Raw genomic sequence first — 23412 nt, 5'->3', positions numbered from 1 at the left:
GAGCGAAGTTGTCGAAGGCAACGCCATCTCCATGTCGAACATTGGGTAGATCCATGATAGCCTTGATCTCTTTCTGGGCTAGCTGCCGAGGCTGTCCATATCTCTCATCAAGCGCTTGAAGTGCACAGGTGAAAGGGTTGGGAGCATTGGAGTATGCTAGAGCCAGACGTCGTGCAGCGTCTACTTTCAGATGATCTAGCAGCAGGTGGTACTTGTAGTGCTCTGACTCGTCTGGGTGTATCAGGTTTGCAAAGGCCATCTTCAGCATCATGTACTGGGTCTCATCTTCCCTTGTCAGGTTAGGAAAGGAGGGACCCTCTATTTTCCCATGTCTGTAAGGTCTGGCAGGTGGATATGGGTAGGTAGCTGAAGGGGAACCCATATTATACAGTTGCTGGCTATACGGGTCGGCAGCATGATGTGGCGAAGGGGTAGGATCGCGCCACGTTGGTGCTGGATGGCTATATGGCTGTTGAGTTGCCTCATAAGGAGCAGGCGGAGGAGGCCCCGGATGAGGTAGAGACTCATAGTGAGAGCTGTGCCATGACAACATAGATCGGTGAACTGGAGGCGGAGGACTGAAGCTAAGGAGGCGTTCAAATCGGTGATTCAAATCATCTACAGGTGGTCTGTTATAGGGAGGTTCAGGGGTTGGAGACTGCAGTGGAGCATTCAAGGTTGTGCTGTTCTGGTACTTGACGTTGAGGTGATAGGTAAGGTTGCAGTCCATCGCTCTGATGCGCTGGTGTACTCGCTGAGACCCTAGGTCCGAGGTGAAGGGAAGTAGCTGAACTCATCAGCGCTTTCTGTTGCTCCAACTGCTCCATCTGTTTCCTTGCAGTTTCAGCCAGCATCTGATTTGTATCACTCTGCCGTTTTACAGTCTCCAGTAGAGATTTTATCAGGTCATCCTTACTATCTCCCCTAGGGAAGCTGGAAGAGGGAGAGGCATGGACGCTGGAACGGGTAGAATACATGGGGTCTTCTTCCTGTGGGTCTGACCTGGTTTGCCCAAGAGGGGGATCGGTCAGGTAATCGTCCAAATATACTGGCCGACTAGTCTTGCGCTGGGCACGTCTAGGGGACGCTGGGGCTGATACTGACTCCATGATCCACAGGAAACAGTCAACATCCGGCTCGAAGGACCATGTGAAGGACTGTTAGTAGGATGAGGTAGATGGCTGGATCTGGACGAAGGATTTAACTATCTACTGTGGGGTGTCGGTAAGGACACGGCAGGCAGGTGTACGTTTATCAACGTTTATTCAAAGTCCCAACACAGAGTACAGGTAGGTATATGTATGTATGTATGATTCTTCACGAACTCATACAGGCTCTTTACTCTGTCAGGTGGAGAGTCAAACTGACTCCAATAGGCAACATGTGGGATTAGGCCCCTCTATAGCTGACTGAACTATGCCTGAGTAAAAAGGAAAACATTTCTTAAAGGGACAGTATCACAGGTAACCTGTCGGGGGCACTGCAAGATATTATCATGACCTAGTCACACTTTCGTACAACACTCCTCCTCCCACGCGTCCTCCTCCTTTTTCCACCCATTCCTGTGAAACCAATTTGCTGTCTTTCCCTGCTCTACAGCCTCTTTCTTTTTTTTCTGTTGCTGCTTTTACTTTAGCTACTAAGAGAGTATGTAAAGGTTCTTTATGTTGCAATGTTTTCCCCATATCAGTGATTAATGTATGCATCTTTTGTTTGGCTTTTTCAATCTTCTTTTCTCTACTGCCCTGTTTTGTGAGGGCGCCTAGGGCGTCTGCAGTGGTGTCTACTTGGACTAAGAGGGTCTGCCAGGGACCCCAACCACTGTCATCCATTTCTCTATCAAATTCTCCATCCATATTTTATCTAGACTCTGAGCTCCACAGCTGGCACGTTTGCAGGGAATGAAGTGATAGCTGCGTTAGCCCCTTGCAAATCCTCAGGAGACAAGCTTCTAGATCACTCTATAGTGACCCGGTCTCACTCTGGGTGTTCTAATCACAAGGATTTTGCAAAGTTTACACTCATACCCCACACCGTTTATCAACTGGGTGTTTTAGCCTCCAAAGCGCACAGCTGGGCTGCAGAGTGGCTTTTACGCACTCGCTGCCCTAAACAACAGTGAACTGGTGGCGTTTGTTAACACCGCTAGGTTACCCCGCCACTGAGACCATACACTGCTGATGCTGAGCGAAATGGATATTCACACAACGAGTTTTCTCAGAGTCTTATTCTTCCCCACCCATATATTGCTCACAATAACTCCAACAACACAGACAAGTTAGAACTTTTTCATAGAAAAAATAAATTTCAGCGCTTTCACAAAGGTATATCAAACTGTGCATGCTTCAGAAGTATTTGTAAGAAATTATTTTGTTTTTCCTACGGGCCTCGCACCCTTTAATTTTAGACAGACAGACGTGCTTGGTTTGGAAGCCTGTTCTTCCCCCCGGGCCTTTCACCCTTACCGCAATAATTTAACCAATAGATAATTTAAGTATCTTCCCATAAGATACTAAGGCCTTCAACCTAGTTTAAATGTTAAATGTACTCTCAGGAGACAGTATTTAACAAGTAGTATTTAGGGACCTCACCCCCGGGACTCCAACCCAGCCGCGGTATCAACCGCTCCTGGACCCCGTCGGGTCGTCAGGTGGAGTTACGCCACTCTCAAGGTTTTATCGTCTGCTGTTTTATGTCTCTATTTTTTTTTTTTTTTTTATATACCTTTGTTTTTAAGTTTTAAAATACTTTTCTGATTCTTTTGCTGCTTTACTTACATGTACATTGGACAGGACACAGTTCTAGTGATAGTCAATATGCAGAATTCGTTATAACAGGTTTTCTGCGTACCTTTTATGTGCCGGCTTGTGTCCTTATCCTCTGTCCATGAAGAAAAGCTTTTAGGTCGAATGGTCCATCCACCTGTCTTGCTCCCCCTTTAACACGGACGAGCCCCCATCTGTTGAGATCCGCTCGTGTGGATCTCACCCAGGTCGGGAGGCAAGACACAAAGTGGAGGAGGCGAAGGTTGAATCAAATAAGTATTTAATCGCAGTCTGCAGAGAGCGGAGATCATACAGCACACAAAGACAGTGTTACCAGGAAGAGCTGAGCATGATCTGATCTGTGTATGTTTCTGTTCAGTCTGACACACTGTGGGTTTGGTCCCTCCCAGCGTGCAAGGCCTGTACTACTGTGATTGGTCTGTGTGAGCTCTGACGTGTGCTGATGTGCAGGCCTATGGTCACATGATCTATGTGTAGTGAAATTCTGTGTGTAGCTGTCTTAAGGTCATGGTGATTCTCAGTTCTGCTCTTCCTGATACATTCTGTTATGCACATGTCATTTTGTAACATAGCTATTATTATTCACAATTGCCTAAACCTAACCAAAGCACAGAGCAAGGACATTTATTTTCAGCAGGAGTGCCGCGGCTGCATCAGACCATGGATGTAATGCATCAGACTCGCACCTGGGTGAAACTTTGGAGGCGGAGGGGGAGGGGGAGGGGGAGGGGGAGGGGCTGGTCGGGGGCTGGTCGGGCGCTGTCCCCGCGGCGCGTCGTGTCAAGCCGGGCAGGAAGTCAAACCACGAGAGAATCCGGTCAATTTTCAAAATAAAACACATTCGGAACGGCGGTCCCTCGGGAAGTTCGAAATGACGGACCTTCGGGAATTTTCGGACTGGCAGACCGTCGGAATGGCGGTCCTTCGGAATGGCGGTCGCCCCCCGAATGGCGATAGCGATGCTAATTTGTTAGCCCGTCGTTAGCATTAAGCTAGCGGATGTTATGCTTAGTTAGCATTAAGCTAACGGACTTCATGCTTAGTAGTGGTACTGGCTGTGTGTGGTTTGAAGGTTGTTTCAAATAATGTGGGTTTGAGTGAACATCTTTGATGATTAAATACATATTGCTGCTTAATATGTTTTATGTATGGCATTATTACAGTAGGCTAATGATTAGCCGCTAATCTTCCATTTGGACAGTGACAAATAAAACCTTGAAGCAAGAAGATTTTGTTGGAGAACTGACATTGATATACAGTAATTCAGTAACGGTTGTAAACCAGTGTACAGTTTAGTTTTAATATTTTGCCGTTCAAAAGCAAGCTATACAAAGTCTTTTCCATCATCTCTTAGTATAGCCTAGTATTAGCAGTAGCCAAAACCCACTTCTTTCTCAGGTCTTTCTTTCGGAAACTCATGGAAATGCAAGTATGGCTGTTTTTGTCTAGAATTTGTACAGTGAGGTACGCAGCAGAAGCTTTTATTTTTGGATTCAGCCATTGCGCTTCCGCGACCGGAAGTAGTTTTACCCTGTAACAGAAACCGGAAGTACCTAACCCCGGAAGTCGTGAAATAGGCCTATTTCACGACTTCCGGGTTTAGGTACTTCCGGTTGCAAAAGCATATATGTTTTTTCACTCTCTCCCACTCTAACCGATGATGTCACGTGCTCTGACACGAACATTCCGTGCAATACACAACCATTATAATCTCATAATTTCTCCAAAAATGATCATGGTCATTGATCAGGGATTGATCAAAAACTAGCCTATATGACCTATCAAAACGTGGAGTAGGCTAATACACCAATACACAAGACTTGTGTCTACTGTTTAAAGTTTAAATGGAAACTCTAGGTGAAAGTATGCCTGAGCAGTAGACGTTTGTTAAACTCCAATGATTGGTCTTTTTCGCTCTTTTTTTTTCGCCCGTCCCATTGACTTTGCGCAACTTACGTCGCGAAAAATTCGTACACTGTTGAGAAAAGTAATAGCACACTGATCCCGATCAAACCGCACGTTTTGATATATAATTTGTAGTGAACCGAAATCTGGCCGGAAGATGAAGAAAGAAAAGTAATTAATTGCTACAACAGCCAGGAGAACAGAACACCATGACGACAAACAATAATCCAACACGGAACTGAAAGAGGAGACAGGAGGGCAAAGAAACCTGATTGGTGGAGACACACAAGGAGCAGGGCAGGGCTGACGATGTGAAACACAGGACAGGTGTGCAAGGAGATTGAGGAGGGAAAACACAGGAAGACAGACAAGGACTTCAAAATAAAACAGGAAACTAGGACAAGACACAGACCATGACACAACACAGAACTTCAAAATAAAACAGGAACTAAACTAAAACAGGGGAACAGAGAAACTAAGAGTCCAATAACAGAAAACAGAACAGAAAACCGAGCCACTAAACGGGGCAAGACCAAGGGCCATGACAGGAAGTTCAAATAATACTTTTATGTTGCATAAATATATCACAATGCAAATTAAATATTCATTTGTAAATTCTGTTAATGTTTTATGTAGTAATCTGGTCTTTCCTGACTGCCAGTAATTAAAACTTTTTATTTTTTCTATTTAGACTTGAGGATTGTCCTGCTGGGAAAATCTGGAGTGGGGAAAAGCAGCCTGTGTAATACCATATTTAAAAAAGATGTGTTCAGTGTAGGCCACACTGCAAACTCTAATACAGAATGTGAAACAAAAACCAGATATGTCAGTGGAAGAAGAATCACTTTGATTGACAAGTTTGTTTGGCACAAACGAGTTGAAGCCTAAAATGATGAAGTGTATCACAGAGTGCGCTCCTGGACCTCATGTCTTTCTCATCGTTCTGAAAGTGGAGAGATTCACAGAGCAGGAGAACCAGATCATTGACAAAATAAAGTGTTTTAGTGAGGAAGCTTTCAGACATGCTATAGTTGTATTCACTCATGGCGACCAACTCAAGGAAAGAATGAGGATTGATGGGTTTGTCCAGCAAAATAAAGGACTGAAAGAACTCTTGAATAAATGTGGTAATCGATACCAAGTCATTGATAATAAATACTGGAGAAACAAATGGTGGAAAAAATACAGGGACAACAAAGTCCAGGTGGAACAACTACTCAAACAAATTCAAGAGGTGGCAGGAGAAGGCATCTACACCAATGAGATGCTACAAACAGTGGAGAGTAAAATACAACAAGAGGAAGAGCACATCAGAAAAACATCTCACTTGTCAAACGAAAAGATCAGAGAGAAGGTGAAGAGAAATGTCTCAAATCTTCTCAAGGAAATACCCGGTGTTACCACAGAAGAAATGCTGGAAGCTCTGCTTGGTGGGCCAGTGGTTGCATCAGTTGCCAAAGCCATCACTGAAGCAGTTGAAGGTAAAGTTGGATTTAGTAAAGCTGCAGGAGTTGTTGCAAGAGCAGCAGCAGCAGCAGCAGTAGTAGTAGTAAAAGTAGGAGGAGGAGGAAGTTGTATTAGATGTGAAGAAGCTGATAAAGCAGGTTCAGTCTGGAAGTGAACAGAGTGAAGGCTGTTCACGACACAGCTAACAATGTGGTGAATATCATGAGGCCAAAGCAAAGAGAGGAGAAACGACAGTTGAGGCAAATATTTTGAATTTGCACTTTTACTATGGCAGCACCAAGTCTAAAAGAGTTCATGACCTTACAACTGGAAATAAGCCTTGTTGACATTTTAGAAATCTTTCATTGCACTCATCAAAGGCAAAAAAGACAACAGCAGACTCTGCCAACTGTCCAGGAAATGCACAGTTCAAACACTTACTGAATGGGCTTTAGAATTCATCAGGGATGAAGTGTGAGGTGAGGGGCAGAAATGTAATGCTTTATTTTTTAACACAAACAAATTAAAATCTGAAACCTGTGTTCATGGCGTATTGACAAGAAAATAAAAAATACAGTACATACATTTATCTAATGTAATGTTTATCTATATTTAAATTATTGTTTAATTCTTCTTTTCCATTGTCAGACTTGAGGATCGTCCTTCTTGGAAAAACTGGATTGGGGAAAAGCAGCCTGGGCAACACCATATTTGAAGAAGAAGATGTGTTCAAGATAGGCGACACTGCAAACTCTGAAACAAAAGAATGTCAGAGAGAAACCAGACATGTTGATGGAAGAATCATTTCTTTGATTGACACTCCTGGTTTCTTTGACACAGACAGGTCTGAAGAGGAGCTGAAGTCTGAATTAGCAGAGTGTATCACAGAGTGTGCTTTTGGGGTTCATGCTTTTCTCATTGTGCTGAAAGTGGAGAGATTCACAGAACAGGAGAAGCAGGTTATTGACAAAATACAAAATCTATTTGGTGAGGAGGCTTTCAAACGTGCTGTTGTTGTCTTCACTTATGGTGACCAGATCAAAAAAGGACAGAAGATTGAGGAGTTTGTCAGTAAGAATAAGAAGCTGAGTGATCTGGTGCAGAAGTGCAGTAATCGGTGCCACGTCATTGATAATAAACACTGGAGCAACAACCAGCAGGATGAATACAGGAACAATGAAGTCCAGGTGAAAGAGCTTCTAAACACAATTAAAGTGATGGCAGAAAGAGTAGGTCTCTACACCAATGACATGCTACAAGCAGTGGAGAGTAAAATACAACAAGAGGAAGAGCGCCTCAGACAGACATCACCAGACATGTCAGATGAAGAGATCAGAGAGCAGGCAAAGATAAACGTCTCAAATCATCTACAGAAAATAGCTGGTGTTACCACAGGAGTACTGTTGGGAGCTCTGCTTGGCGTGCCAGTGATGGTTGGAGCAGCTGTCGCAGCCATAGCAGCAGCAGGAGCAGGAGCAGGAGCAGTGGAGGCAGCAGTAGCAGCAGTAGGAAGAGCATCAGGAGCTTTTGGATTAGGTGTAGCTGCAGGAGCTGCAGGAGCTGCAGCAGCAGCAGGAGCAGCAGTAGGAGGTTGTATTGGATATGACGAAGCTGATAAAGCAAGTTCAGTCAAAGAGGCAGTAGAGAACACAGCTAAGTCTATGTTTGGCACAGCTAAGACTGTGGTTGACACAGCTAAAGCGGTGGCAACAAATAAAAGGCAAAGTGAGGATGAAATGCATCTTATTTAAAAAAGTTGTGACAAATATGTTGATTTTGACAATGAAAAAAAAAACTATGACTGTCACCTCCCTAAAATAATGTTATGTTAATCAATTCAATTAACAGAAATAGTCAGAGTGATTGTCAAATTATTTGTAGACTAATTTTGAACCTGTAGCTGTTCAATCTGAAAAGTGTGTGTGTGTGTGTGTGTGTGTGCGTGCGTGTGTGTGTGTGCGCGCGTGTGCGTGCGTGCGTGCGTGTGTGTGTGTGTGTAATCAAGACCAACCCACATGATCTAAAAAAAACAAAGAAAAAGTTGTAACTCCTAACGTGTGTGGTTTCTTAATTAATATATTGACTCAAATGTGGTTTGTGAGGAACATGTGCACAATTTAAATATTTTGTAATAAAGGATGATATTAATACATTTCCCTCAAGAAAATACGGTTTATGAGTGTTACATTATATGAGACATTTAAATCATTCACATCTTCTGTCTTCAGATACAGGATGAAACATTTTTGTGTCTGACCGTGGTTATACCATGAACACTTGTATGTGTGTGTGTGTTACAGTTTTTTTTATTTTCCGTAAAACACAATTTTTAAAACTATGGCCCTTTCGCCAAACCTTACACACAAAAACTAAACATACACACAAAAATGTCAGACATCTCTTGCATGGCAAACTCTTCATTCAAAACTATATAAACTCTTTGAAATCTAGTATTGCATTTCCATTATAAAGTAACTGAAATTACAGTATGTCACAATTACTGTCTGGCCAGTCTTCTGCATGCATCCAGTAGCAGCTCAAATGAGGTTGGACCTTCTGACCAGCCTCCTGCCGACTCAGCCCTGGTGGAAACATGGTCAGTTGAAGTTGTCTGGACCTCATTTGTGACATTTCTTGTATTTCTTCCTCTTTCCACTCCTTGCCCTCTTTGTCCTCCTCCTCTTCCTTGTCCTCCTCTTACACAAACACCTTTCCCTCTGATTCTTTCTCCAACATGGGCCTCCATTGTTATGTAAACTAAAGAGCAAACTCTGATGTTCAAGCGATCTCATTGGTTACAGGTGTTTTCACTGCTGCATTCTGATTGCTGGTGATTCATAATTGAGGCTTATAGTTTTGAGTGATGTGTGTTATGTAGATAACCGTGTGTAGTCATTTGCAAAAGAAAGTGTAAACTCAGTGTAAAGCAGAAATCTGGTCAATAGATAGGCTAAAATGTGTTAGTGTCTTCAATAACATTGCCAGAAGGACCAGTTTTTGTGTCTTTTACCAATGGCAAAAAAAAAAAACTTTAAACCAGCAACGAGGAAACACAAACATTCTCACCCTGTGGTTGTTCCTTTACTTTTGTATTGTGAACTTTTTGACTTGATTGTTTAGTTCTAGGATTAAACAATATTATGTTTGATATTTGACGTTTGATTTTCTTTCTCCTCTTTATAGTATTGCTGTTGATCATAGTTCATGAACTCGGCACAGAGAAAAATCAGCCGATGCGATGTGAATTGTGGTTGGCATAGATTGTGCTTCTTATCTGGGTTTTTAATAATCCTGTTCAATGTTCTTACTTTTATTGCATCAGTGATCATTGACCAGACAATACTGTAGCAGATATATAGACGAGTCTTGTGTAACTTGGTCATTCAGGCTGTAGATGAAGACACATTGTTCGTCTTATGTGTTAGTATATTTCTAATGGTTCAAACAGAGCTGAACTAGAACAGAGAAAATAAAATAAGACACAGGTCCTTTATTGGAGAAGGATACTACTCAACTGTCTTTGTTAACGACATGGCTGGTGAGTTCAGATTACTTTACTATTCTGCTATTTACTATAATTTCAATGCTCCTTTGAATTATTTTCTATTCACAATGAGCAAAATTCATGATCAGTGAACAATATTATTTCAGTTTTTATCTCAAGGCCCGAACAGTTGAACACTGATTACTGCATCAGTGCAATATTTTGCATTTTAAAGTGGTTTTCTTTATTGATGCTCTATTGGTTGATTCACTATAGCTTCTCTAACTCATTGGAGTTTATCTAGCCATATTGTTTTAGGGTTTATGTAATACATAATGAAATGAATGCATATGCTCAGTTGGCAGTTTATTAGGTACTCTACAAACACTACAAGTACAACTACAAGTTTTAAATTTGACATGAACATCAGTAGTCTTCAGACCTCAATCTGAGAAAGGCTGAACTGAATGATCATATTTGAAAATGTACTCTGTGATGCTGTTGAACTGACATAATGCAGACAGGTCCATCCAATTAAAATTAATCGGAGGGTTAAATAATCACATCTTTATTGCAACATGCTATAGTTCCCTTTGGCCGAAGTCCAAAAACCTTCTTGATTGAGGTTGAGATTACAAAGTGTGTCTCATCCTTGCTGTGACAGGAAAAGTGACTAAGCAATACTCACCAAGCATAAGGAAAGGAATAAATTAAATCTAAGTTATTATTCTCTTCTAGCACCACCAACTAGGAGGATCATCCTCCTCGGGAAAACTGGAGCTGGGACGAGCAGCCTTGGCAACACCATATTGGGAGAGACTGTGTTCAAAATAAACCAGCTTCTTGTCTCACAAAGAAGTAAATGCCAAGCAGAGTCAAAACTAGTCAAGGGGCGAAACATCACCTTGATTGACATGCCAGGATTCTTGGGCACGAGCACGTCAGAGGAGGACATGCAGTCTGAAACACTCCAGTGTATCGTAGAGAGTTCCCCTGGGCCTCATGCTTTTGTCCTTGTGCTTAAAGTGGAGGGTGTCACTGATCAGGAGAAGGAGGTCATCTCGAAAATGTGCCAGTTCTTCTCAGAGGAGGTTTTAAGATACACTGTAGTTGTCTTCACTCATGGAGACCAGCTTCCAGAAGGAATGAAGATTCAGGAGTTTGTCAGTCAGAGTGAAGGTTTGATTGATCTTGTTAAAAAGTGTGGTGGTCGTTGCCATGTCGTTGATAACACATATTGGAAAAGTGAACCACAGAGCGGATACAGGAGCAACCAGCTGCAGGTGGAGGAGCTGCTCAACACCATCGACATGATCGTAGCAGACAACAAAGGTGGTCACTACACAAATGCGTTGCCACAAGCAGTGGAGACCAAAATGAAGCAAGAGGAGGAACCGGAGACAGCATCCCGTGAGGACCCTATTGCAATTCGAATGGTGTCAAGCAAGAAAGTATACTGTAACTAAGTCAACAAGTAATCACTAATCAAATAGTACACAAAGTCAACAAGTAATCACTAATCAAGTACACAAGTACCCCGGGGGAAAAGATGCATAAGCCCTCCCCACCCCGGGGGGGCCCTGCCCCAGCACTATATTGTTATTCGTTTGTGGAATGTGAACCTTTTTCTCGACAATCACATTTTTGGAGGCCTTGCCATGCTCGAAAACTCACGATTTTTGGCACAGACCTCAAGTCTGGCGAAAAATTTCGTATTTCAAAGTCATTAGAAATGGGCGGGCAAATTGGCTCAATAGCACCCCCTCAAACTTTTGTAATCTGGATAACTTTGTGTGTGTTTCATCTACAAGCATGAACATTGGTAGCCTCATAGAACTCATCAAGATGCACAAAAAAGTCACAGGGTTCCTTGCTCGAAACCCAAGATGATGTGATTTTGGTCATTTCCACACCTCATATTTGAACAAACTCGTCCTAGGGAATTCACGCAATTGACTTCAAATTGGCTACGGAACATCTAGATGCCTCTCATGCTAACATTCTTGATCGTAGCCACTGCAAACTTGCGTGGTAACAGGAAGTCGACAGTGATTACGCTAACATAAATTAATCGTACATAGTTGACCCCATTAACATCGTTCCACTTCTGATACATGCAAAACAAGTTGGTGAAGCTACATTACAAACACTGTGAGGCTACGGCTAATGGCCCCCGTGTGGCAACGCCACAAATTGCAGTCCATCGAAAACAAACTCCTCTTAGGGATTTTGCTCGATCAACTTCATATTTGCTACCGATCATCCACATACCACGCTGATTACAGCTTGTGCTCTGCAGGTCTGTAGGTCAAAGGGCGTGGCTGCTATGGCCGCTGCCATTTCTGATGCTCTGAAGCTCTCTCTTCCACATACTTAATCCAAACTGCTTCAAAATGTATGTACGTGATCAGAGCCCCACCCTCTACGCCTCGTATTTGCTCGTACGCAAACAAGTAATCAAGTAGTACACAAGACACAACTACTAAAAAAAGTTGCCCTCTTGTGGACACAGGAAATGCATTATTTTGCATTGACATTGTCCGATTCGCTTGAAACTTCACATGTGCGATGACACAACAACCCTGAACGCAACAGCCCACATCCCATTACTGCTCCCTGGTGGACATACCATACACTTGTCATAACTCCATCATATATTGTCCCACTTGCTCGAAACTTCACGTGTGATGAGGGAACAACCCTCAACGCACCTGCGCATATCCCGTTACTGTCCCCTGGTGTATGAACCATCACCTTGTCATAACTCCTTCATGCTTTATCCAATTTGGTCCAAACTTCACGTGTTTGATGGGGGGCCACCCCTTAATGTACCTGCCCACGTCTGGTTGCACACGGTGGATTCTAACAGCGCCCCGGGTGGAGTGGAGACTGGGGGGGCGTGGGAGCACGAGGCCAGGCTGCGTGGTTCGAGGGCCCGTCACAGCATTATGAATGCTGTGAGGCTACGACTAATAGTCCCCTTGTGGCAGCGGCACGAATAGCGATCCATCGTAAATGAACTCCTCCTAGGGATTTCGCCCGAACGGCTTCATATTTACTACAGATCATCCACAGACCACGCTGATTACAGCTTGTGCTCTGCAGGTCTGTAACATTAATGAGGTTGGCATGGGCCCGGTGCATTCTTCTCGGTCAGTCGGTGATCCAGTGGGTGACGAGCGTGTCCGTGACATGTCCCGGTGCTCGGACAATTTTTTATTGTTGTTGCAGCCCTAATGAAAACATTCTTGGCAAATGTTATGGCTTTCGTCCGTCTTGCGCCAGTCCAAGAATTTCACCGTGCACGCAGAGGCTCATGGGAAATGTAGTGTGAAAACACTTCACTTTCCAAAACTCCTCGTTGTCCCTTTAATCACAAACTTTTTTTTTTCTATTTAGATTTGAGGATCGTCCTGCTGGGAAAATCTGGAGTTGGGAAAAGCAGCTTGGTTAACACCATACTTGGAGAAGATGTGTCCAGTGTTGGCCACACTGCAAACTGTCAAACCACAGAATGTCAAACAACAACCAGATTTGTTAATGGAAGAAGAATCACTCTGATCGACACTCCTGATTTCTTTGGCACAAACAGCTCTGAGAAGATTATGAATCCTGAGATAGTGAGGTGTATCACAGAGTGTGCTCCTGGGATTCATACTTTTCTCATTGTACTGAAAGTGGAGAGATTCACAGAGCAGGAAAATCAGGTTATTGACAAAATTAATGAGTGTGTTAATGAAGAGGCTTTGGGACATGCTATAGTTGTCTTCACTCATGGTGACCAGCTCAAGAAAGGAATGAGGATTGAGGAGTTTGTCGAGCAGAATGAAAGACTGGAAGAACTCCTGAAAAAATGTGGTAAACGGTATCAAGTTTTCGATAATAAATACTGGAGAAACAAGTGGTGGAGGAAATACAGGGACAATAAAGTCCAGTTAAATCAATTACTCGGCACAATCCAAGAGATGGCAAACAAAAAAAGTTACACCAATAACATGCTACAAGCAGTGAAGAGTACAATACAGCAAAAGGCTGGTGAGTTCGGAGTGTGCCTCCAACAGACATCACCAGACGATGATGATGACGAGATGATCAGAGAGATAAAGAGAAATGTCTCAAATCATCTCAAGGAAATATCTGGTTTTACCACAGAAGAAATGCTGGGAGCTCTGCTTGGTGAACCAGTGATGGTTGCATCAGTTGCCAAAGCCATCGCAGAAGCAGTTGAAGGTAAAGTTGGATTTAGTAAAGCTGCAGAACTTGCAGCAGCAGCAGCAGTAGTAGCAGGTTGTATTAGATCTGAAGAAGCTAATGGAGCAAGTTCAGTCTGGGAGGCAGCAGAGAACAGAGTGAGGGCTGTTCATGACACAGCTAACAATGTGGTGAATATCAGGCCAAAGAAAAGAGCAGAAAAAGGACCTCTCTCTCACAAATATTTTGAATTTTCACTCAATAGAGTCTGCCAACCAAATGGTTAGTACGCATGACTATTACCTGGGAGTTTGGGGTTTGAAGCCCGCCCAGGTCCTCTTCACCTTGCCACATTGAAATTTTAGAAATCTGTCATTGCTTTCACCAAAGGCAAAAAGACAACAGCAGACACTGTTAACTGTCCAGGAAATGTACAATTCAAACATATGGGCTTTAGGATGCATCAGGGATCAAATGTAAAGGGCAGAAACAAATGCTGAGATACAGTAATGCTGCATGCTGCTCAGTGTGACAGTGTCCTGAATATCATCCTGAATTCATTAAAGCAGAAGTAAGCGATCCGGTCGTTTTCGCTAATGCTGCGTTCTAGGCCGCCGGCCTTTGAAATCGTAAATTACAGCTTCAAGTCACAACTTACGACTTTGTAGCGTTTCAGGCAACCCACTCGTGTTTTTCCGACCTGTTTTACCTGTGAAAGTCACTATAACGGCCACTCGTAACTTCCGACCCGTGAACTCGTACCAGATCAAACTGGTACAACTTCACAGGTCGGAAAAACAGGAGTTATGAGTTGCCTTGAACGCACCATAACAGTCCTCGTCCCTACGTCACCACATTCACGGCGTCCCTTGGCTGCACACACAGCCCTGCATGCCGTTCTCTCTCCTCATTGGATAAAAACTGTAGGATACGATAGATGTTTTCTCCTCGGCTCAGAGCAGAGCAGAGTGACTGAGAGACCCGTGTTTCGGTCCAAACACTCTATGTAAGTGATTGCTGTCGGAAGATATAACTATTTAAGACTTATATTAACACAAATATATCACTTACTTCTGCTTTAACATAAACAGATAGAAATTTGAAACAGGTATCCTATGCTTATTATTTATTAGAAATACACATATTTTTTATATAGGCTGATACATTTCTTATTAATCTAAATTATTTAACAGTTATTCTTTTCCTTTTTTAGACTTGAGGATCGTCCTATTGGGAAAAAGTGGAGTTGGAAAAAGCAGCCTGGGTAACACCATATTTAAACAAGAAGAAGATGTGTTTAAGAAAGGCACAACTGCAAACTCTGAAACAAAAGAATGTGAGGCACAAACCAGACATGCTAATGGAAGAATCATCACTCTGATCGACACTCCTGGTTTCTTTGACACAGACAGGCCTGAGGAGGAGCTGAAGCCTGCAATAATGAAGTGTATCACAGAGTGTGCTCGTGGGCATCATGCTTTTCTCATTGTGCTGAATGTGGGGCCATTCACAGAGCAGGAGAACCAGGTTATTCACAGAATAAAAGACTGGTTTAGTGAGGAGGCTTTCAAACGTGCTGTAGTTGTCTTCACTCATGGTGACAAGCTTGATAAAGGACAGAAGATTGAGGAGTTTGTCAGTGAGAATAAGAAGCTGAGAGAGCTGCTGGAGAAGTGCAGTAATCGGTACCATGTCATTGATAATAAACACTGGAGCAACAACCAGCAGGATGAATACAGGAACAACAATGTCCATGTGAAAAAGCTACTAAACACAATTAAACAGATGACAGATAAAGAAGTTCTCTACACCAATGAGATGCTACAAGTGGTGGAAAGAAAAATACAAGAAGAGGAAAAGCGCCTCAGACAGACATCACCACACATGTCAGAGGATGAAGTCAGAAAGCAGGCAAAGAGAAACGTCTTAAACGATCTCAAGAAAATGCCTGGTGTTACCACAGGAGTACTGTTGGGAGCTCTGCTTGGTGTGCCAGTGATGGTTGGAGCAGCTGCCGCAGCCTTTGGGGCAAGAAGGGTGGAGGCAGAAGTAGGAGCAGTAGGAGGAGGTTGTATTGGATATGATGAAGCTGATGAAGCTGATGAAGCTGATGAAGCTGATGAAGCAAAGTCAGTCCTGGAGGCAGGAGGAAACGCAACAAAAGAGATGCGGAAAAAAAAAAGACGTGAGGATAAAATGCCTCTTCTTCCAACAAGTTGAGACAAATATGTTGAATTTTCGCTTTTATTTTGACAATGCTGTGAACACACTTCCTGTCAACGATATAATGTAACTATGACTGTGTCTGATCTCCCTTAAATAATGTTACCTTAATCAATTCAATTAACAGAAAGTTAATTATCAGAAGAGTATGAACAATATGGCTGACATGGATATGGTTTTGTCAAATTATTTGCAGATTCTTTTTTTTTTAAGTATATTTTTGGCGTTGTTGCCTTTATTTGATAGCATAGTGAGATAGACAGGAGAGGGGGAGGCAGAGAGAGGGGGAATGACACGCAGGAAATGTCCGCCCGACGCGGGACTTGAACCGGGGACGCCTGCGTTGAGGACTGTAGCCTCTACATGGGGCAGTTAACCACTACGCCACGCACCGCCCCAATTTTGTATTCAATCTGGAAATTGTGTGTGTGTAATCAGGACCAACTCAAATGATCTCAAAAATAAAATAAAATCAGTTGTACATAAATACAACTCAGTGTGTGGTTTCTTTAAAGTCCTTAATGTTTACTAAAGAAGAGGTGGAGCTTAAAGCAGAAGTAAGTGGTCCGGTCGTTTTCGCTAATGCTGCGTTCCAGGCAGGCTTTTGAAATAGTAAATTACAGCTTCAAGTCACAACTTACGACTTTGTAGCGTTTCAGGCAACCCACTCGTGTTTTTCCGACCTGTTTTACCGGTGAAAGTCACTATAACGGCCACTCGTAACTTCTGACCGGTGAACTCGTACCAGATCGAACTGGTACGACTTCACGGTCGGAAAAATACGAGTTTCCTTGAACGCACCATAACAGTCCTCGTCCCTACGTCGCCACATTCACGGCGTTCCTTGGCTGCACACACAGCCCTGCATGCCGTTCTCTCTCCTCATTGGATAAAAACTGTAGGATACGATAAATGTTTTCTCCTCGGCTCAGAGCAGAGCAGAGGGACTGACAGACCCGTGTTTCAGACCAAACACTCTATGTAAGTGATTGCTGTTGGAAGATATAACTATTTAAGACTTATATTAACAATATATCACTTACTTCTGCTTTAATTAATATATTATTATATACAATGTTGGTGAGTGGTTTGTGAGGAACATGTGCACAGTTTAAATATTTTGTAATTAAGGATAATATTAAGAAATCTCACTCAAGAAAATATTGTTTTCATGGGTGTATATGAGACATTTAAATCATTCACATCTTCTGTCTTCAGATACAGGATAAAACATTTTTGTGTCTGACCGTGGTTATACCATGAACACGTGTGTGTGTGTGTGTGTGGTCAGTCTTGTAAAAGCTCATATACACATACAAAGTGGTTATATGCTATTTGGATGGCATATTTTATTATTTGAGGAACATATTGTGTATTGTGAACTTTTAAATTACTTACTTTACTGGAATCTGATGTTTGATTTTCGTTTTCCTCTTTATAGTAATTCTAATGACCATAGTTCATGAACTCAGCAGAAAAATCAGCTGATGATTTGAATTGTGGTTGGCATAAGATTGTGCTTCTTATCTGGGTTTTTATAATCCTGTTCAATGTTCCTACTTTTTATTACATCCCAGTGATAACTGACCTGACAACCAGATGGCAAATGTATATTAGAGACATTCAGGCTGTAGATGAAGACACATTGCTCGTGTTATGTGTTAGTATGGTTCAAACAGAGCTGAACTAGAACAGAGCAAATAAAACAAGACGCAGGTCCTTTATTGGAGAACCAGGGTACTACTCAACTGTCTTTGTTAACGACATGGCTGGTGAGTTCAGATTCCTTTACTATTCTGTTATTTATTATGTTACTATTTACTATAATTTCAATGCTCATTTTAATTATTTTCTATTCACAATGAGCAAAATGTAATCACAAAAAACAACCCAAAAAATTGGCTCAAATAATGTCAAAGCATTGCACTGTGAAAAAACAAATTCAATTTCTATTAAATTCTACAATACTTACAGTATTATTTACAAAACTTTCTTTTCCACAGAATTAACTTCTGTGTAATGTTTGGTGAGGTCATCCTATGCATCTCAGCACATGATTCATGATCAGTGAACAATATTATTTCAGTTTTAATCTCAAGGCCTGAACAGCTGAACACTGCACCAGTGCAATATTTTGCATTTTAAACTGATTTTCTTTATTGATGATCTATTGGTTGATTCACTATAGCTTCTCTAACTCACTGAAGTTTATTTACCAATACTGTATTGTTTTAGGGTTTATGTTGAATGTATTTATTAGGTACTCTACAAACACTACAAGTACAACTACAAGTTTTAAATTTGACATGAACATCAGTAGTCTTGAAACCTCAATCTGAGAAAGGTTGAACTGAATGATCATATTTGAAAATGTACTCTGACATAATGCAGAAAGGTGTGGTGGTTAAATAATCACATTGCCTTAGTTGCCTTTGGCCGAAGTCCACAAACATTCTTGATTGAGGTTGAGATTACAAAGTGTGACTAAGCGATACTCACCAAGCATAAGGAAAAGAATAAATTAAATCTGAGACATTTTTCTAGCACCACCAATGAGGAGGATCATCCTCCTTGGGAAAACTAGAGCTGGGAAGAGCAGAAATGGCAAAAATAATACTTTTTACATGTAGTCTGTTGAAGCCTCACGTTAGCTTTTTACATCTGGCAATCACATTTATAAAAGGTGAATATGTGAAGATTATCTTGCTGAACAAAGCTTGTCACATAAACTTGTGTTAGCCACAGAGCTTTTTTTTCTGATATATAATCCAAAGCGCAAAGCTAAAATCCCCTTCACTTTCTTTTCCTACAAACAGTGTGATGCTGGGTTTTGACGTCCGCCCTGCATGCTCTATATGGCAGCGCCAAGCCTGAAAGACTTTGTGACCTTACTACTGGAGATATTCTTTTACAGAAATCCTTGTTGACATTTTAGAAATCTGTCACTTTCATCAAAGGCAAAAAGACACTGTAAACTGTCCAGGAAATGTACAGTTCAAACACAACCTGAATTAGCTTTAGGATGAATCAGGGATCAAATGTAAAGGGCAAAAACAAATGCTGCATGCTGCTCAGTGTGACAGTGTCCTGACTATCATCCTAAAGCCATTAACATAATCAATCAATCAATCAATCAATCAATCAATCAATCAATCAATCAATCAATCAATCAATCAATCAATCAATCAATAAATCAATCAATCAAACTTTTGCTTCGGTTCGTTCGTGAACGTCACAACACTACTTAAAAGGCTAAAAATATGTAACATAATAATATAATAATAATACCAATGATAGGTAAAACAAATAAAATTATTTAAAAAACAAGATAGAAGCAAAAATATAAAATAATATAGAACCACATAAGAACGTAAGAAGAACTTAAAATACTAGTTAAAAGCCTGACTAAAAAGTGTGTCTTTAACCTTCCTTTAAAAATATCAACAGTCTCTGGTTCTGAGGCTCTGAAGCGTACGGGGAGCCAATGCAGCGATTCTAAAACTGGTGTAATGTGCTGTCCTGTCTGAAGAGAGCAATTCATGATGTTTAAAAACTGTTCCTCGAAGAATCCATAAAACGATTTTAAGAGTGATGTGGGAATGGGATCTGAAAGGCAGGTTGTTAGGTTTACTTGGGCGAAAACTTGACCAAGCGTCCTTGCATCAACCAAGGCAAAACTCTCCAGTGTTTCCTCAGGCAAGGACAACAGTTCAGTGTTAACCAATGGGATAAAAGGCAGGATCTGATGTCCTTGATTTTGGTTCTGAAGTGGTCTGCAAAGTTCTCACAAAGATCATCTGTTGGTGTCTTTAAAACGTTATTAGAATTAGTGCCTGTTAAAATATCAAAAGTGGAGAAGAGGAACCGGGGTTGTTTTTATTGATGGTTGTGAGAAATGGGAAATTCGTGCCTTTTTGACTGCATTATTATAAGTTTTGAGTTGTTGACGTAAAATCTTGTGATAAATTGTTGATTTACTTTTCCTCCATCTTCTCTCGGCAGTCCTGCATTTTCTTTTCAGTTCATTGATTTCATTGTTTTTTCTCCACGGGGGTGTTGGTTTTCTTTTTACTGTTTTAGTTAAAAGTGGAGCTACTGAGTCCAGAGTTGACTTAAAATTATCAACGATAAAATCAGAAGGTGCAGGTAAAATTTCAGCAGGAGTGCTCTGTAAAATCTCCATAAAATTTGCAGCCACTTCAAGATAGCGCCTCCTCACTGTTCTCACTGGGGCCTCCTCTAACTAACCTAAAACTGGTGATGTTAAAAAATACACAGTAATGGTCAGACACAGCCAGGTCGACAACAGAGGACACACCGATGGACAGGCCATGGGTTATGACCAGGTCCAGTGTCCTCTGTTGTGAGTTGGCTGTGTGACGTGCTGCTTAAAATCAAGACAACTTAAAAGATTTAAAACCTCTCTGGATATCGAATCCGAGATATCATCAACGTGTAGATTAAAATCACCAGTTATTAAAATCCTGCTAAAAGAGGTGTGAATAATAGATACAAGTTCTGAAAATTCACTGATAAAAGAGCTAGAGTGATGGGGTGGTCTGTACTGTATACGGTAATGCAGAGAATGGGAGGGCTGCCCCTAAAGGGAAAAAGCATGGTGCTCAAATGATTGTTATGGCCCGGCTCAACGACCACAACAAAAACGATCAAACGGAGGACGGAGGAACAATGATAAAGTGGAATTTATAATGTGCAACAGATCCATAACCAAACATTAAACAAAAGGAAAAAGGGCAACGGTGGCTCGGACTGAGCTTCAGCTGGCAGCAGGAAGAGAGACCGAGCAGACTGGCCAGCCATCTAATATAGACCACGGACACAGGTGTTTTGGATTAGGCCCCGCCTCGCATCAGCCACTGCAGGGGGGAAGGGAAAATGCACAGAGAGAGACATAGACCGGCCTGGGCCGTCACATGATGCATAACTGTTAAAAAACACTCCATTCGAGGTCAGTGAATTGTCTATGATTGATGCCGTCCCTCCTCCTCTTCTACCCTCTCTAGCAGAAAATAAAAAATTATAATTTGGTGGGGAAGCCTCAGTGAGAACAGCAGGTGCGTCAGAGCCAAGCCATGTCTCAGTTAAAAGAAGACAGTCTATCTAAAACACACAGTACAGTAACTGTGAGTATAAAAAGACTAAAAGCAACTAAAATCTGCTAAGATACTGGAATAAAAGCCCCTTAAAAACAACTAAAAGTGAGCTAGACGCAGGGGTACTGACAAACACGTCTGACAGTCTCCGTCCGTATCTGACGTCTGACAGTCTCCGTCCGTAAGACAGAAAGAAGCGTCCATTGCTTATTATTAACCAGTAAATAAGAAATACATACATTTTCCATATGGCTGATACAATTTTCATTAATCTAAATTATTAATCAGTTATTCTTTTCCTTTTTTAGACTTGAGGATTGTCCTACTGGGAAAAACTGGAGTCGGGAAAAGCAGCCTGGGTAACACCATATTTAAAGAAGAAGAAAAAGATGTGTTCAAGATAGGCAGAACTGCAAACTCTGAAACAAAAGAATGGAAGGCACAAACCAGACGTATTAATGAAAGAATCATCACTCTGATTGACACTCCTGGTTTCTTTGACACAGACAGGCCTGAGGAGGAGCTGAAGCCTGCAATATTGAAGTGTATCACAGAGTGCACTCCTGGGGTTCATGCTTTCCTCATTGTGCTGAAAGTGGAGAGATTCACAGAGCAGGAGAACCAGGTTATTGACAGAATACAAAGTCATTTTGGTGAGGAGGCTTTCAAACGTGCTGTAGTTGTCTTCACTCATGGTGACGATCTTGATGAAGGAATGAAGATTGGGGAGTTTGTCAGACAGAATGAGAAGCTGAGAGAGCTGCTGAAGAAGTGCAGTAATCGGTACCATGTCATTGATAATAAAGACTGGAGGAACAACCAGCAGGATGAATACAGGAACAACAATGTCCATGTGAAAAAGCTACTAAACACAATCCAACAGATGACAGATGAAGAAGGTCTCTACACCAATGACATGCTACAAGCAGTGGAGAGTAAGATACAACAAGAGGAAGAGCGCCTCAGACAGAAATCACCACACTTGTCAGAGGAAGAGATCAGACAGGAGGCAAAGAGAAACGTCTCAAATCATCTACAGAAAATAGCTGGTGTTACCACAGGAGTACTGTTGGGAGGTCTGCTTGGTGTGTTAGTGATGGTTGGAGCAGCTGTCGCAGCCATAGCAGCAGCAGGAGCAGCGGAGGCAGTAGTAGTGGGAGCAGCAGCAGCAGCAGGAGCTGAAGTTGGATTATGTATATTTGCAGGAGTTGCAGCAGCAGCAGGAGCAGTAGTAGGAGGTTGTATTGGATATGATGAAGCTGATAAAGCAAGTTCAGTCAAAGAGGCAGTCGTGAACACAGCTAGGGCTGTGGTTGACACAGCTAAAGAGATGGTAACAAAAAAAAGGCAAAGTGAGGATGAAAAGCCTCTTATTTAAAAAAAAAAAAAAGTTGAGACAAATATGTTGATTTTGTCAATGCTGTAAAATGAAAAACACTTCCTGTCCAACGATATGATGTAACTATGACTGTGTCACCTCCCTAAAATAATGTCATGTTAATCAATTTAATTAACAGAAATAGTCAGAATGATTGTCAAATTATTTGCAGACTCATTTTGAACCTGTTGCTTGTTTATCTGAAAAGTGTATGTGTGCAATCAAGACCAACCCAAATGATCCCAAAAACAAAATAAAAAGAGTTGTACATAATGTTGTGTCTGCAATAAAGATTAATAACTCCTAACGTGTATGTATGGTTTCTTTAAAGTCCTACTGAGGAAGAGGTGCTTAATTAATATAGTAACACAAATGTGGTTTGTGAGGAACATGTGCACAGTTTAAATATTTTGTAATAATATTAAGAAATTTCACTCAAGAAAATACTGTTCATGAGTGTTATATAATAATTTTTATTTATTTAACCTTTATTTAACCATGCGAGCAAATTCACAATTATACACAGAATAATTCAATATAATACAATACAATGCAATACAATAAAACAGTTAATCAATAGGGCATGACAGAGGCCTATTAGCAAGTGCAGTAGTCGACTGTGATTTGTAGCAGATTTTGTTTGAAAACAGAGAGAGAGGTGAAGATAGAAAGTTGGTGTTTTGTAGGGTGTTCCAGTCGAAGGCTGCAGCGAACCGGAAGGCACTGCATCCGAAGACGGTGCAGACAGGGTGAGAGAGGTGCAGAAGAGAAGAGAGGTGTAATGCAGGTTTTTATTCTGTAATAATAAAAAATAATACATTTTATTTATAATGCACTTTACATTTAAGCAATCTCAAAGTGCTACAGTGCAAGCTTAATTAAAAG

The 23412-nt window shown here is 41.5% G+C and overlaps 3 protein-coding genes and 1 pseudogene across 4 annotated transcripts; all 4 read left to right on the top strand.

Annotated features, from left to right (window-relative positions):
* Positions 1-465: 465 nt before the first annotated feature.
* LOC146969029 (GTPase IMAP family member 8-like) lies at positions 466-7888 on the top strand (annotated as a pseudogene). The gene is made up of 3 exons (XR_015034225.1): positions 466-529; positions 5383-6172; positions 6780-7888. The product of XR_015034225.1 is annotated as a GTPase IMAP family member 8-like (transcript).
* A 1780-nt stretch (positions 7889-9668) lies between these two features.
* On the top strand, positions 9669-11087 carry LOC146969028 (GTPase IMAP family member 7-like). Its single transcript, XM_085759349.1, has 2 exons — positions 9669-9675; positions 10360-11087. Exons 1-2 carry the CDS (start codon positions 9669-9671, stop codon positions 11085-11087), a joined length of 735 nt encoding a protein of 244 aa, XP_085615475.1.
* A 346-nt stretch (positions 11088-11433) lies between these two features.
* On the top strand, positions 11434-16032 carry LOC146969027 (GTPase IMAP family member 8-like). Its single transcript, XM_085759348.1, has 3 exons — positions 11434-11443; positions 13021-14094; positions 15026-16032. The coding sequence occupies exons 1-3, from the start codon at positions 11434-11436 to the stop codon at positions 16030-16032; spliced, it is 2091 nt and encodes a 696-aa protein (XP_085615474.1).
* A 1768-nt stretch (positions 16033-17800) lies between these two features.
* Positions 17801-22527, top strand: LOC146969026 (GTPase IMAP family member 7-like). The gene is made up of 2 exons (XM_085759347.1): positions 17801-17807; positions 21458-22527. The coding sequence occupies exons 1-2, from the start codon at positions 17801-17803 to the stop codon at positions 22525-22527; spliced, it is 1077 nt and encodes a 358-aa protein (XP_085615473.1).
* The last annotated feature ends 885 nt before the right edge of the window (positions 22528-23412 follow it).

The sequence above is a fragment of the Trachurus japonicus genome, chromosome 18, assembly GCF_045865225.1.
Source record: "Trachurus japonicus isolate A0001 chromosome 18, Traja_1.0".
Lineage (NCBI taxonomy): Eukaryota > Metazoa > Chordata > Actinopteri > Carangiformes > Carangidae > Trachurus > Trachurus japonicus.
Note: the sequence above shows the minus strand (reverse complement) of the source record. Positions and strands in the feature narration are given on the sequence as shown.

What these genes read in the sequence shown, in the direction of transcription:
- LOC146969027 (XM_085759348.1), top strand. An exon ending in TAGAGTCTGCCAACCAAATG is followed by an intron (nt 14,095 to 15,025) that starts GTTAGTACGCAT and finishes TTCCTTTTTTAG; the next exon opens with ACTTGAGGATCGTCCTATTG.